Here is a 14,599-nt window from a genome sequence, read left to right on the forward strand (position 1 = left end):
TGATCCACAGTCCTACCACCACACAGCACTGCGGAGCTCCACACTGTCCTCAGAAGAGAATCCCCTCAGCAAACTGGTCCTGAAGCTCAGCCAATTGAGCCAAATTAACACCAGAGAGCTTCAGACAACTCCAGCAAAAAACTCAAAGTAGCAAAAATGAGAAAAAAAATCAATAAATCCCATAATAAACCAGAATTCTGTCGGGCCCTAAAAAAAGAGTTTACCCGGGCAGAATATTTTGTCAGGGTCAAAAATACAAAACAAAGGCAGATCCTGACCACGTACAGACTCAGTGACCACAGCCTGGCCATTGAAACTGGACAACACAAAAAATTCTAGATAGCCAGAGAAAAGAATCTGTGCTGTCATCTGGGAGAGGTCAAGACAGAGATGCACTTCATGTTACACTGCCCCAATACAAACCAACCAGGGACACGTTCTTCCCCAAATTGGCCAATCAGGCCGCAGAATTCCCTTTACTGTCCGACACAGAGAAAATATCAGTCCTGTTAGGAGAAAAGCAGCAGACAGCAGAGCTCGCTGCCCAGTATGTAGCCGCCTGCCACAACCTGAGAGAAACAGCCTAGACACTCTGCACAGGGGCCAGACATTATTGTTCATAGTTGATACTGTAAATATGGAAAGGGTTGAGGGGTGGTAATGATGGTGGGTGTATAGAGGGAGGGAAGGGCAGAAGGATGGGGGGAACAGGGGTGTTATCTGTTTGTATTGTGTCTCTGTTGATGTTTGTTGTTTAAGTGCTTTGGCAAAACTTAATTTTATTTTGTCATGCCAATAAAGCTTTTTTTAATTTGAATTTGAGATAGAAGGAGAGAGGGGGTAAGAGAGAGGGAAGGTGGAAAGAGAGAAAAGATAGACAAAATAATACAATCAAGTAGATTAAAATCTACCATTGTTCCTGATTTCAATCTTGGCAGCAGCAGAGCAGTCAGTTGTACAGAAGTGAGTTTCTAGTGAGTTCCTGTCTCCTTATCTCTGCAGGCTTGAGTGGTGTGATCTCAGAGGGGATTGCTGTGAGGACCTGGCCTCTGCTCTCTGTACAAACCAGTCAACCCTGAGAGAGCTGCAGCTGGGATGGAATAACTTGGGGGAATCGGGAATTAAGTTGCTGACTGCTGCAGTGAAGCATCCAAACTGTAAATTAGAGAAACTGTGGTATGTAAACACTCTGGGTGTTTGTGTGAATATTACATTAGTGACAGAGAGGAATGACAAGGGGGAAGAGAGAATATAGGGTAAAGATAGAGAGAGTCAGTGTGAGGAAAGAGAGAGAGAGGAGGGAAAAGAGAGAAATGGAGGGAGGGAATAAGATAGGGAAAGAGAGAGGGAGAGAGGGAAAAGGAAAGGGAGGGAGAGAGAAAAGGAGGGAAAGAGAGAGAGTAAGGGAGAGGGAATGGGAGGGTGAGGAGAAAGGAAGGAGGGAGAGGGAGGAGAGAGAGGGTGTAGAGGAAGAGGGAAGGAAGATGGGGAAACAGGAAAACAGAAGGAGAGAGAGAGAGACATTAAGTGAGACAGACAGAACAAGACAATCAAGTAGATTAAAATCTACCACAGTTCCTGATTTCAATCTCGGCAGCAGCAGAGCAGCCAGTTGTACAGAAGTGAGTTTCTAGTGAGTTCCTGTCTCCTTATTTCTGCAGGCTGGGGCGGTGTGATCTCACAGGGGATTGCTGTGAGCACCTGGCCTCTGCTCTCTGTACAAACCAGTCAACCCTGAGAGAGCTGGAACTGAGATGGAATAAGTTGGGGGAATTGGGGATGAAGCTGACTGCTGCACTGAAGCATCCAAACTGTAAATTAGAGAAACTGGGGTAAGTAAACATGGTGTTTGTGTGAATATTACATTACTGACAGAGAGGAATGACAAGGGGGAAGAGGGGAAAGCCAGAGAGAATGTAAGGTGGAAAAAAGAGAGAGGAAAAGAGCAAGAGAACAGAGGCGAGAGAGAATGCAGGGAAAGCCAGGGAAAAGAGGGAGGAAAAGAGACAGGAAAAGAGACAGGGAAAGAGAATGAGGGAGGGAAATAATAGAGGGAAGGAGAGAGGGGGAAAGAAGAGGGCAGAAAGAGAGAAAGGGGAAGAGAGAGTGAGATGGAGGGAAAGAGAGTGGGGAAATAAGAGAGCAGGGAAAGAGTGAGGGAGCGAGGGAGAGAAAATGGAGGGAGAAAGATAATAGAGGGAAGGAGAGAGAGGCAAGGGAAGAGGGATTGAGTGCTGGCACTAACAGGAAAAACATATATAGTATATATAATAATAATAATAACTACTACTAATTCTAATAATAATCAAATTGAATTAGAAAATGACTACCCTATGACCAGTCCAGAGAGAGTGGCAGTCCTACTGGGGGAGGGACACACAGCCCCCTGGCTGCCCAGTATGTGTGTGCTTGTCACAGTCTGAGGGGAAAAACCTAGACATTACACAGGGACCAGACATTATTGGTCTTGGTTGATACTGTAAATATGGAAAGGGGTGGGGTGGTAATGAAGGTGGGTGTATAGGGGGAGGGAAGGGCAGAAGGATGGGGGGAACAGGAGAGTTATCTGTTTGTATTGTGTCTCTATTGATGTTTGTTGTTTAAGTGCTTTGGAAAAACTTAATTGTATTTTGTCATGCCAATAAAGCCTTTTTTGAATTTGAGAGGGGGGAAAAGAGAGGAGGAAGAGAGAGGTAGAGGGAGGAAAGAGAAAATTGGAGGGAGGGGGAGGGAAAACAGGGAAGGAGAGGGTGGGAAGAGAAAGATAGAGGGGGAAATAAAGGATGTGAGGGACCGGGACACACAGAGAGAGAGAGAGAGGAGGAAAGAGAGTGTAAAAAGCGGGAAGATAGGAAGGGAAAGAGAGAGAGGAGGTGGGAAAGATAAAAAAGAGAGGGGGAATAGAGGGAGGGAAGATGGGGAAAGGGAAAGATGGATGGTGGGAGATACAAAGGGAGGAATGGAGAGAGAGATGGGGAAAGCAAGTGAGGGAGGGAGAGAGGAGTGAAACAGGAAATGAGGCAGTAAGGGAGAGGAAATGCAATGGTGGGAGGGTGAGGAAAAAGGAAGGAAGGAGAGGGAAAGGGAGCAAGAGAGAGAAAAGAGGAAAGGAGAAATAGGTTGGGAAGAGGGAGATAGAGGGAGAAAGAAAGACTGTGAGGGACAGAGAGAAAGAAATTCAAATCTACCACAGTTCCTCATTTTAATCGTAGCAGCAGCAGAGCAGTTGTACAGAAGTGAGTTTCTAGTGAGTTCCTGTCTCCTTATCTCTGCAGGCTGGAGCTGTGTGATCTCACAGGAGATTGCTGTGAGGATCTGGCCTCTGCTCTCTGTACAAACCAGTCAACCCTAAGAGAGCTGCAGCTGAGAGGGAATAAGCTGGGGGAATCGGGAATGAAGCTGACTGCTGCACTGAAGCATCCAAACTGTAAATTAGAGAAACTGGGGTAAGTAAACACTCTGGGTGTTTGTGTGAATATTACATTACTGACAAAGAGGAATGAAAGGGGGAAGAGAGAATAGAGGGGAAATATAGAGAGAGAGATGGAGAAAAAGAGAGTGGGGGAGAGAGCAAGAGAACAGGGGAGAGAGAGCAGGAAAGACAGGAAGGAAATAGAGGGAAAAAGAATGGGGGAAAGATAGGGAAAGAGAGTAAGAGATTGGGAACATGGAGGGAGGGGAGAAGAAAGGGAGGGAGAGAGATGATAGAGGGATTGAGAGGGGGGGAGAGAAAACAAGAGGGAGGAAAGAGTGAGAGTGGAGAAGAGAGAGAACAGGGAAAGATAGGGAAAGAGAGTGGTGGAGGGAGAGGAAAATGAAGGTGGGGGAGAGGAGAGGGAGAGATAAGAGGGAAGGAAAGGGTGGAAAGAGAGGGGGAAGAGAAAGAGAGAGAGTGAAGAGAGAGCAGGGAGAGAGAGTGAGATGAGAGAGGAGGGAAATATAAAGACAGTGGGAGTTAAAGAAAGGGAGTGAGGGAGAAGAAAAGAGAGGGAGGGAGGAAAAGGGAGAGACAGAAAGAGAGGGAGGGAGAGGGAAAGGGAGTCAGTGACCACAACCTGGAAATAGAAACAAGCTGACACCAACAGACCTGGAAACCCTTGGAGAGAAGACTGTGTGGCAAGTGTGACATAAATCTAATTGAAGACAAGGAGCATTTCCCTTCTCTACTGCTCAAAACATTCCAAGATAAGAGACCAGTTATTTACAAAGATCTCCCAAAAGATCTCTAACTTTAGGACACTGAAGGTAGAGGAAAATATGGTAATTATTCTGGGTGAGAACAGCAACACTGCACTCACAGCTGCTGAATAAATCAGACAGTGTCATGAGCTGAGACAGGATCAGGACCTCCTTCAATCATACATGTATGTACAAACAAATATATTTTTTTAATAACAAATGTCTGTTTTATTTTAATATGTTTGTATCTGTTTATATAGATTTATTTTCTGTAATAATTTTGGTAGATAGATAGATAGATAGATAGATATAGTGATAGTCGGCACTCTGTATATACTGTTCCAGGTGTCCGCTCTTACCAGCCCCGTATTCTGATACAAAAATAAAGCAGTTTCACACTTGTTTCTCAGTTAAACAGGACAGTGCCTGGATCTTTATTTGCGATTACAGCCAAACAAAATAAATAAAACAAAACCTAACTCCTCTCAGGAGTACTACCTAAACCCAGTACAGTCCCTGACTGACCGTCGGGCAGCTAAGCTGCTTACCGACCCAAACCTACAACCCAGTACACACAGCACTCACTTTACCTGACTGCCTTCTCCAACCTGACAGCCCTGAATTAACCAGCTGTGAGGTTTATATGCCCCACAGTAATAAGTGTGGGCAGCTGGCTCTAATTTACCCCAATCACACCAATTGCCGAAACAATTAACAAATAATTTAACCCAATTAGGAGGCCTTTAGCAAAATGGCCTCCTGTTACTTCAGTGTTACCAAGATGTCCTCTCCTAACCCCCAGGGTCCTAAAGCCTCCAAATCTTTAATAAGAGAGCCCACTCCATCACTAATATATATATATATATATATATATATATATATATATATATATATATATATATATATATATATATATATATATGTATATATATATATATATATATATATATATATATATATACACACACACACACACACACACTACCGGTCAAAAGTTTTAGAACACCCCCATTTTTCCAGTTTTTATTGAAATTTCAGCAGTTCAAGTCCAGTGAATAACCTGAAATGGTACAAAGGTAAGCGGTAAACTGCCAGAGGTTAAAAAAAAAAGTTTAGGTTACCAAAAACTGAAAAATAATGTACATTTCAGAGTTATACAAAAAGGCCTTTTGTTGATTACTTACAAACCCTCTGTCTGTATAAAAGCAGTGTTGGAACAGACTGTGTTACTACAGCCTCTTAAGCATTATTTGGACAGTATTGTACTGCAGGAAGTAGTATATTGCTCTCATAATGGCGAGAAAAAGGCAATTAACAAAGGAAGACAGACAGACCATTATAACCCTTAAAAGTGTAGGTCTTTCCTTTAGAGAAATTGAAAAGAAAGCCAAGGTGTCAGTGAGTACAGTTTCCTACATCATCAAAAGGCACTTAAACTGGAGGAAACTCTGACAGGAAGAGGTCTGGCAGACCCAAAGCCACAACAGAATCAGAAGACAAGTTTCTGAGAGTCAACAGCTTGCGTGATGGGCGGCTCACAGGACAACAGCTTCAAGCACAGCTTAACACTGGTCGAAGTAAGCAAGTCTCAGTTTCAACTGTGAAGAGAAGACTTCGAGCTGCAGGTTTGACAGGTCGAGTGGCAGTAAGAAAGCCATTGCTAAGATGGCAAAATAAGAAAAAGAGGCTTGCCTGGGCCATGAAGCACCGCCAGTGGACTACTGAAGACTGGAAGAAGGTCTTATGGACCGATGAATCAAAATTTGAAATCTTCGGTTCATCACGCAGGGTTTTTGTACGCCGTCGTGTAGGCGAAAGGATGGTTCCTCGGTGTGTGACACCAACTGTCAAACATGGAGGAGAAAGCGTGATGGTCTGGGGCTCTCTTGCTGGATCCAGAGTCAGCGACTTGCACAGAGTGAGTGGCACCCTGAACCAAAACTGCTACCACAGCATTTTGCAGCGCCATGCAGTACCCTCTGGTATACGCCTAGTTGGTCAGGGGTTCATCCTACAGCAAGATAATGACCCAAAACATACCTCCAGGCTATGTCAGAACTACCTTAGAAGAAAAGAACAAGACGGTAGGCTTCAAATCATGGAATGGCCAGCACAGTCTCCAGACTTAAACCCCATCGAGCTGGTTTGGGATGAACTGGACAGAAGGGTGAAAGCAAAGCAACCTACAAGTGCAACACATTTGTGGGAACTTCTGCAACAGTGTTGGGAAGAACTTTCCGAACAATATTTGATTTTCATTGTAGAAAGAATGCCACAAGTGTGTTCGTCTGTTATATCTGCAAAAGGTGGCTACTTTGATGAGTCAAAAATTTAGATTAAATTTTGTTAAACAAAACGATTCCATGATTTATTTTTTTATCTCCAATTGTTTATTTGTTCTATGCTTTAATTTCAGAGTACATTGAGACATTAAACTGCGTAAATTTCAATAAAAACTGGAAAAATGGAGGTGTTCTAAAACTTTTGACCGGTAGTGTATATATTGTGATGACGTGACCCCAAGGTGTAATAAACCACAGGTAGGAGACTCGAGTTGCCGTTCAACAACACTCTTGGTGTTCTTTATTTATTTAAAAAAACATTTTTTTTTTTTTTTTTTCTCTCCAGATCCACACACATGTGCCCTTCTTCCATACACCTCCCCCAGACAGGTTGAACCTCTCCCTTTTTAAAGGGCTTGTCATTAAGTCCAGCTGCCAACAATAAATCAATTAACTGGGCCATCAAGCCAAACCCTGTGGCCTTCTGGGCAATGTAGTTTCTTGTAGTGAGGCCAAGACCTCTAGTGGTTGTACAGTGCATTCACAGGGCATAAAGCTCTTTCCATCCTCAAGCTTATATAGTGCCCTTGAATGACTTTATTACAATATTAGTAACAAAAACTGTTTTAAAATAACATTAAGGTTACAGTTCAAAATTAGGCCTATGCATCGCATCAGATATGACATCATGCATGACATCAGTAATGACATCAGCAATGACTAATCACATGACAAAGTCCTAAGTATTTTTTTTTTAAATGAGGAAATTGATAATAAGTACAGATAAAAATACACTGGGTCCTTTCTATAGTATTTGAGCTAAATGAGCATGACGGTACAGTCCAGTATTTCAAATGGTTTTGTATATTTGGCATTTATGGCTAATCGAGATATTTTTTTTATTCTATACATTCCATGTTATGTACACTAGAGCATCAAAGTGCATAGCTATTTGTATTACGTTAGAAATAAATAAAAATTATTTCTTTGGAAGTTATTATGGCTTTTCGAGTGTGTTTTCGATTTTCTCAAGCCCAATGTAATGTAAATAATCATTTTAGGCCTATTTGAAATGTTTCCCCATTATTTATAGTTGCTCTGGTGCACAGTCTCTCAGCCTAAATGTACATGTAGGTTTTAAATACTCGTTCACCTTCTACCACTGACTGACACGGTTTTTATTATTTATTTACTTACTCTGTACAGTACAATATGATGCTTTGTTATGCTTGTGAAAAGCTTGAAATGTTAGCTATGATCAGCCGTTCAGTGTGCATTCTGGGAGCTGTAGTTCAAACTGGAGAATGTTCTTAAGTGATTGTATTGTTACAGGTCCAGTCAGAACTACACAAAAATGGTTACCAAATTCTACAACTGTGCATTAGTTTTTAAAAGTACCTTTTTATATTAAAATACACATTTTTAAACCTCCCCACCCACAAAAGGCACTAAAGACTGCTTAGATGCAGTAACTTGCCAATGGCAGTAGTAACTGGCCAGTAGTTTTTACCTACAGGTGAATAATAAAAAACACTCTCCCGGCACCAAACGTATACGAAAAACCACCTGTTTATAAAAAGTGCTGTAGCTCAAAAACAACTGGACAGAATAACACAAAACTTGTTGAAAAAAATCAGCCTACCACTCAACCTGAAATCCAAATTGAATTTAGCCACAGAGCAACTGTTTTTTTGACAGCAGCACAGTCCTTTATAGGAGCACACTGAACTCCCCCTCCTCGCTCACATCACACACCCAGTCCCCAATGCATCAACAGGCTTTTAAACTGTCCAAGTCTTACACCATTTGATGATAATAAAATTCAATCTTAATCTTGGACACCAACAGTATTACTAAAACCAGTTGCTAAAATCTTAAATTTTAAAATGGCCAATTTGACTGACCCATTACAAAGTTGACCTGTTTCTTTGTTTAACCCTTAGCGGTCCATTTATTCAGCGCGTCTCAGGCGCGTCAGATCCAATTTATTTTCACACGCACAGTTTATTTTAGACGCACTGTTTAAAAGTATTTATTCACAGTAATACAGGTTTAAAAGGCACTGCATATCAACAGGACACTCAGTACTGCATCTCCAGCCCCGCCCCACCCCTCGTTCGCTGTTTTTTTCACATACCTCTTGATAGTAGTGCATACCAATAAATAATCTCCTGATCACTCGTTTTATGACCAAACTCCTCAATAATGCGATCCAAGTCATTATTTTATTACTATAACATCTAAAAAAAAGCTCTGCAAATGTCTGTGATATTCTCTGAGCGCTGGATGCAGAAGCAGCTATCTTGTTTGTTTATGTCCGTGTTATCTGTGTGATGCCGGGGCTATCTGTATTCATGAGATACGCCCCATTTTTTTTCGGCTTCTCTCGGCTCCTATCGATCTCACTCGGCCATTGAATGGTTTTCTCGGCTTTTTCCGGAGAGAAAAAACGACTAAAGACCTGTTTTTTGCATCTTTTTGATGATGTCGGACAGGCAACGTCCAGGCTATAGAGTGCATTCTGCACTCTAGCGAGTGCTTTTACTGGATGCACCACTCGGGAGCCCTTATTAAATATAGTTTTAAGCCTTTGCGGTCCTATGTCGGACCTGGTCCGACACTGCAATTTTCCCTTTCCGGTCCAATGTCGGACCAGGTCCGACATAGGACCGCAAAGGCTTAAAACTATATTTAATAAGGGCTCCCGAGTGGCGCATCCAGTAAAACCACTCGCTAGAGTGCAGAATGCGCTCTATAGTCTGGATGTCTTCGGTTCGAGTCCAGGCTATTCCACAGCCGACCGTGGACAGGAGCTTGCAGGGGGCGGCGCTCAATTGGCCGAGGGTCGTCCGGGGGGAGGGAGGGTTAGGTCGGCCTGGGTGTCCTCAGCTCACCAGCGACCCCTGTAGTCTGGCCGGGCGCCTGCGGGCTTGCCTGTAAGCTGCCCAGAGCTGCGTTGTCCTCCGACGCTGTAGTTCTGAGGCGGCTGCACGGTGAGCCTGCAGAGTCTAAAGAAGCGGGCGGCTGACGGCACACGCTTTGGAGGACAGTGTGTGTTCATCTTCGCCCCTCCCGAGTCAGCGCAGGGGTGGTAGCGGTGAGCTGAGCCTAAAAATAATTGGGCATTTCAAATTGGGGAGAAAATAATAAAAACTAATTGGCAACGACTAAATTAAATATATATATATATTTAATGTTAAAAACAAAGAGCTGATAACTGACCCCCGGCTCCACACGGCTCAAGTACTGGTTTGCAGCTATAATTCCGTGAGCCCATAAGAAGCAGAGTCACAGGATAAAAGAGCCTGTACTCTCAACTCCAGATAAGTGAAATATACTTTCTCTTTATCTTTTTCTATATATTTTGATATATTCTACCTCTTTGATACATTTTTGACTGAATCACTGAAGGAAATTTTAAATTTGAAGCAATATATATTAGTGTTTGTTTTGTGTCCCAGCGGCCTGCTGCTCCGCTGAAGCCGGTGGCATAATTAGTTGCCCCTTCCCAGGGACCTAACACTTTAGTCGGCTGTAGTGTATCTTATGTTTTCGCTCTTTTGAGCATATATTTTAAACAATACTGTTATATATTATACATTATCTAATAAATAAACATCTGAACAGACATTGGTTTACAACATACATATTTATAAAACTGAAACGATAGCAATACATTTTTAACTTTTCAACAGCAATCAGTTTATTATCAGATGAGCAAAAGCAACTGAACAATGTAGATAAATAAACTTAGAAAAAAAAACAAGTTATAAAAAAAAGACTAATTTATTTTTCTTTTTAAGGCTGTTCACAATCAACACAGATAATGTGCTTCTCCACGCCGCCTTTCTGCACAGGGCACAGCTGTCTGAAGTTTTATTTTTATTGCACTTGCCAAACTGGCATTGGCGTCTCTTGCGGCTCTCAGCGGTGTTGCCAGCTTCAGCTGTGGGTACATGCTTGGCATTCTCCCCAATCTGTTCCAGTCTGTTCCAAATGCTTCTTGCAAAGTTGCTGTGCTAACTGTAAAATATATTCTCTCCTTGGTAAATTCTTCTCCGTGCATTCTTTGTAAAGTACCCAGGAGCTGATGGCTGCTAGGTCCAATACATTGTAAAACACCTGAACAGACCACCGTGGGGAGCCAGCTTTCACAGAATACTTAAGTGCCATCTGATCTAAAACATCAGCTCCATATTTTGTTGCGTTGTAAAACTCCACGGTCTCTGGTATTTATTTTCACTAGTCCCGATGCTAATTGACTGAACAAGCAGCGCAGCTGGCATGCAGGCACCAGCTTTCAAAAGGCTGATTGAAAACAATAGACTGTCAGTCATTCACTCAGACAGAGAGTAGAGACTAATCTGATTACAGCTCAACACATTGTGGACTGGTAAATAAAAATAATAAAGTAGAATACCGTTATGTATAATCAAAATACAATTGTTTTCTGTGTGGCCGTTAATGTAACTGCTCCCGGGGCTTTTAGGTATAATGTAATATCTCCTTTATTTCTGCACTCCCGCGTTTCATGCTTTGTGAGAATATTTAATACATGTGGACAGAAAGGTACACGAACGCACAGCCTCATATGAGTTACACGACTGGAGAAAATTACATTTTAAAACCAAAAACCGCCAAAATGACCGCCGCGGGGCTTCTAGTGTTAAAGTTACATTAAAATCCGCTAAGATAAAAAAAGCCATTTTATAAGTGTGTTTTTAGTCTTGACTTGAAAACTGTAACAGTCCCATGTTGCTTTTATTGACCCTAGGAATAACCAGCAGTCCCCTATCCTGTGATCTCAGAGTGCGGTTTGGAAGATACAGGGTCAGTAACTCCTGCAAATAACTAGGTGCTAATCCATTCAGGGCCTTGTAAATTAACAACAAAATCTTAAAATCAATTCTATACTGCACATGGAGCCAATGTAAAGAGGCCACAACTGGGGTAATATGTTCACTTTTCCTGGTTTTAGTCAGAATTCTAGCGTCAGTATTCTGAACAAGCTACAAGCAAGATACCACACGTTTTGGGACACCAGAAAAAAATGCATTACAATAATCAATTCTAGATGAAACAAAGGCATACATTAGTCTCTCAGCATCAGATACAGAAATAATTGGTTTAAGTTTGGCTATATTTCTCAAATGGTAAAAAGATACTTTAGTAACTTCCCTAATATGAGTCTCAAATGAGAGATCAGGATCAAAGATGACCCTCAAATTCTTAATGTCTAGTTTAAGTTTTGATGAGAGACTGCTAGGGTCAAGCTCATGCAATCCCACATTTCCTTTTAGTTGGTTCTGCGAGCCCACTAGCATAACCTCTGTTTTATCTGAATTCAACATTAGAAAATTCTGTGACATCCAGTGCTTGATGTCTGTAACGCAAGTAGCTAATAACACACAGGCAGAAGAAATTCCTGGCTTTAGGGACAAATATAGCTGGGTATTATCAGCATGGGTAGTCACTGGAAAACACTGAGACAGACACAGAGCATTGGTGTTGATACGTCACCCAGACGCGCAGATTGAATTTTCAACACAGGTGCTGACACTAGGGTACCAGCAGTGATTGAGCTAGCATCACATTTAATAAAGAAAACAACAAAACAAAGCTAAAAATAAAAGTTTGCCACACAAAATGACAAGCGCTAGTCCCACTAAAAGGAACGTCCTGATCCAGGAACCTGCTACTCTACGGTAACCCTCTCTATACTGTTGGGATCCACATCACCTAAGTTGTCCTACTTCTGTTCTGTTGCTCCTGAAGTCTCAGTCTCCCAGTGACTCCGGGCCGTTCTGAAGGTCCTGGCTGGGCAAGCGCCTTCACAGGCACCGTCTTGCAGTTGTCAATGGGATTGCAAATCGCCCGAGCTGTGGTGCAGCCGTTTTTTGAGCTCTGCACAGCATCCGCAGGCACGCCCCCAAGCCAATCCGGACCTCTTGATCTGCACAGGTCTGGGTGAGCACACTTGCACAGGAACCAGCGTCCCGGCTCCCTGTCACATGTTTGTATTATGTCTCTATTGATGTTTGTTGTGCTTTGGCAAAACTTATTTTATTTTGTCATGCCAATAAAGCCTTTTTTATTTAAATTTTAATTTGAGAGAGGGGAAAGAGAGAGAAAGAGATGGAGGAGGGATAGAAAGTGCGAAGGACAGAGAGAGAGATAGACATGAAGACAATAAAATAGATTAAAATCTACCACAGTTCCTGATTTCAATCTTGACAGCAGCAGAGCAGCTAGTTGTACAGAAGTGAGTTCCGGTCTCCTTATCTCTGCAGGCTGAAGCAGTGTGGTCTCACAGGGGATTGCTGTGAGGATCTGGCCTCTGCTCTCTGTACAAACCAGTCAACCCTGAGAGAGCTGCAGCTGGGATGGAATAAGCTGGGGGAATCAGGAATGAAGCTGACTGCTGCACTGAAGCATCCAAACTGTAAATTAGAGAAACTGGGGTAAGTAAACACTGGGTGTTTGTGTGAATATTACATTACTCACAGCGAGGAATGACAAGGGGAAGAGAGAATAGAAGGGAAATATAGAGAGGTGGAGAAAGTGAGAGAGTAGGGGAGAGAATACAGGGAAAGAGTGAGGGAGGAAATAGAGAGGGAAAAAGAGGGAGAGAAAGAGAAGGAGGAAGGGAGGTAGAGAAAAATGGAGGGAGGGGAGAAGAAAGGTAGGGAGAGAGATAATAGAGGGAAGGAGGGGAGGAAAGAGAGGGGGAAGAGGAAGTGAGAGTGTGGTGAGAGAGAGCATGGAAAGAGATAGTGAAGAGAGTGGGGAGAAAGAAAGCAGGGAAAGAGAGTGAAGAGAGAGTGGAGAGAGAGCAGGGAAAGAGTGAAGAGAGAGGATGGAAAGAGAAGGACAGAGAGAGAAAGGGATGAAGGGAAAGAGAGTGTGAAAGGGATGGAGGGAAGGAGAACGAAAGGGAGGGAGGGAAAGAGAGAGGGAGAGTGAAAGAGTAAGTGAGAGAGTGGGGAAAGAGAGATACTGTCTTCGAGCCATCTCCTCTCTCAGAGCCTCCCTGAGCCCTGGGGAGAGACAGCTCCTAACCTGACTCACCAACCTCTCCACCTGCCTCTCACAGCACCAGCCCAGTCTGGCAGCCAGCTCAGCCGCACTGAGCCAGTGAGAGAGTCCAAGGGCCATCAGGTGAGCCAGCCAGATGATTCCAGCCCTCACAATGCTGGTCTGCAGAGGGTGTCAGTGTCGCTTCCTCTCTTCCCCCTCACTGTCCTCCAGGTCTGTAAAACACTTTGATAAAAAGACGGCAGGCCAGAGCTGTCCAGAGCACAGTCATTAATAATCAGCCCTCCTACTTTACTTTACCTACTTCCAGTGAGCCCCCTCCCCAGTGTACAGGAGTCTCTGCACTGTTAATAAACGAAAAGCAGGCAAGCTGTTTCCAGTGAGCCTCCTCCCCAGTGTACAGGATTCTCTGCACTGTTAATAAATGAAAAGCTGTCCCCCTGCCAGCGATGCTGACCAGCCCCTGCCTCCTCTCATCCCGGGAGAGGTAGAGCACAGCCGGCTTCAGCCAGTGCTTCCCTCCCAGAAAAACTACAAGAAGCTTCTGAAGGCTGGTCATCAATTCTCTCAGAGGGTCCAGACACACCAACCTGTGCCATAGCATTGAGGCCACCAGATTGTTAATGACCGGGACCCTCCCTCTATAGGATTTTGCCAATCAAACACTCCCAATTCTACTGTAGGTATTTATACCAAGGAACACTCCCAGCACCTTCATCCTGTCCTGCCCCACCTCAGAACCCAGGGCAGAACAGGAGGGCCACTCTCCTGCCAGCTCCCTGACAGGAAGGTGTCGCTCTTGGCCCAGTTAATTCTTGCTGATGACACTCTCTAGAACGTGCCTAGGCTCTGCTGATGAAAACAGTGATGTCATCAGCATAAGCCGACACCCTCACTGTAGCAGGAGGGACTGAGCAGGGCACTGTCCAGCCCGCCAGCCTCCAAACCCGAAGGCTTTATTATTATTTATTTCTTAGCAGACGCCCTTATCCAGGGTGATTTACAATCGTAAGCAAATACATTTCAAGTATCACAATACAAGTAATAATACAATTAAGAGCAAGATAAATACAATGACTTTGGTTCAAGCAAGTACAAGTGTG

The 14,599-nt window shown here is 43.4% G+C and overlaps 1 protein-coding gene across 2 annotated transcripts in view; it reads left to right on the top strand.

The window, feature by feature from the left end:
• LOC117413959 (NACHT, LRR and PYD domains-containing protein 3-like) overlaps nucleotides 1-14,599 on the top strand; it is a 101,024-nt gene that overhangs the window by 57,750 nt on the left and 28,675 nt on the right. The window contains exons 11-15 of one of the 2 annotated variants that reach the window (XM_058999317.1): nucleotides 1,003-1,176; nucleotides 1,662-1,832; nucleotides 3,276-3,446; nucleotides 12,752-12,922; nucleotides 13,555-13,619. In XM_058999317.1, the coding sequence (XP_058855300.1) occupies nucleotides 1,003-1,176; nucleotides 1,662-1,832; nucleotides 3,276-3,446; nucleotides 12,752-12,922; nucleotides 13,555-13,591 (724 nt within the window). In that variant the 3' untranslated portion in view covers nucleotides 13,592-13,619. The remainder of the gene's footprint in view (nucleotides 1-1,002; nucleotides 1,177-1,661; nucleotides 1,833-3,275; nucleotides 3,447-12,751; nucleotides 12,923-13,554; nucleotides 13,620-14,599) is intronic. The other variant, XM_058999316.1, reaches the window with a different exon arrangement.

This window comes from Acipenser ruthenus, chromosome 25, assembly GCF_902713425.1.
Source record: "Acipenser ruthenus chromosome 25, fAciRut3.2 maternal haplotype, whole genome shotgun sequence".
Lineage (NCBI taxonomy): Eukaryota > Metazoa > Chordata > Actinopteri > Acipenseriformes > Acipenseridae > Acipenser > Acipenser ruthenus.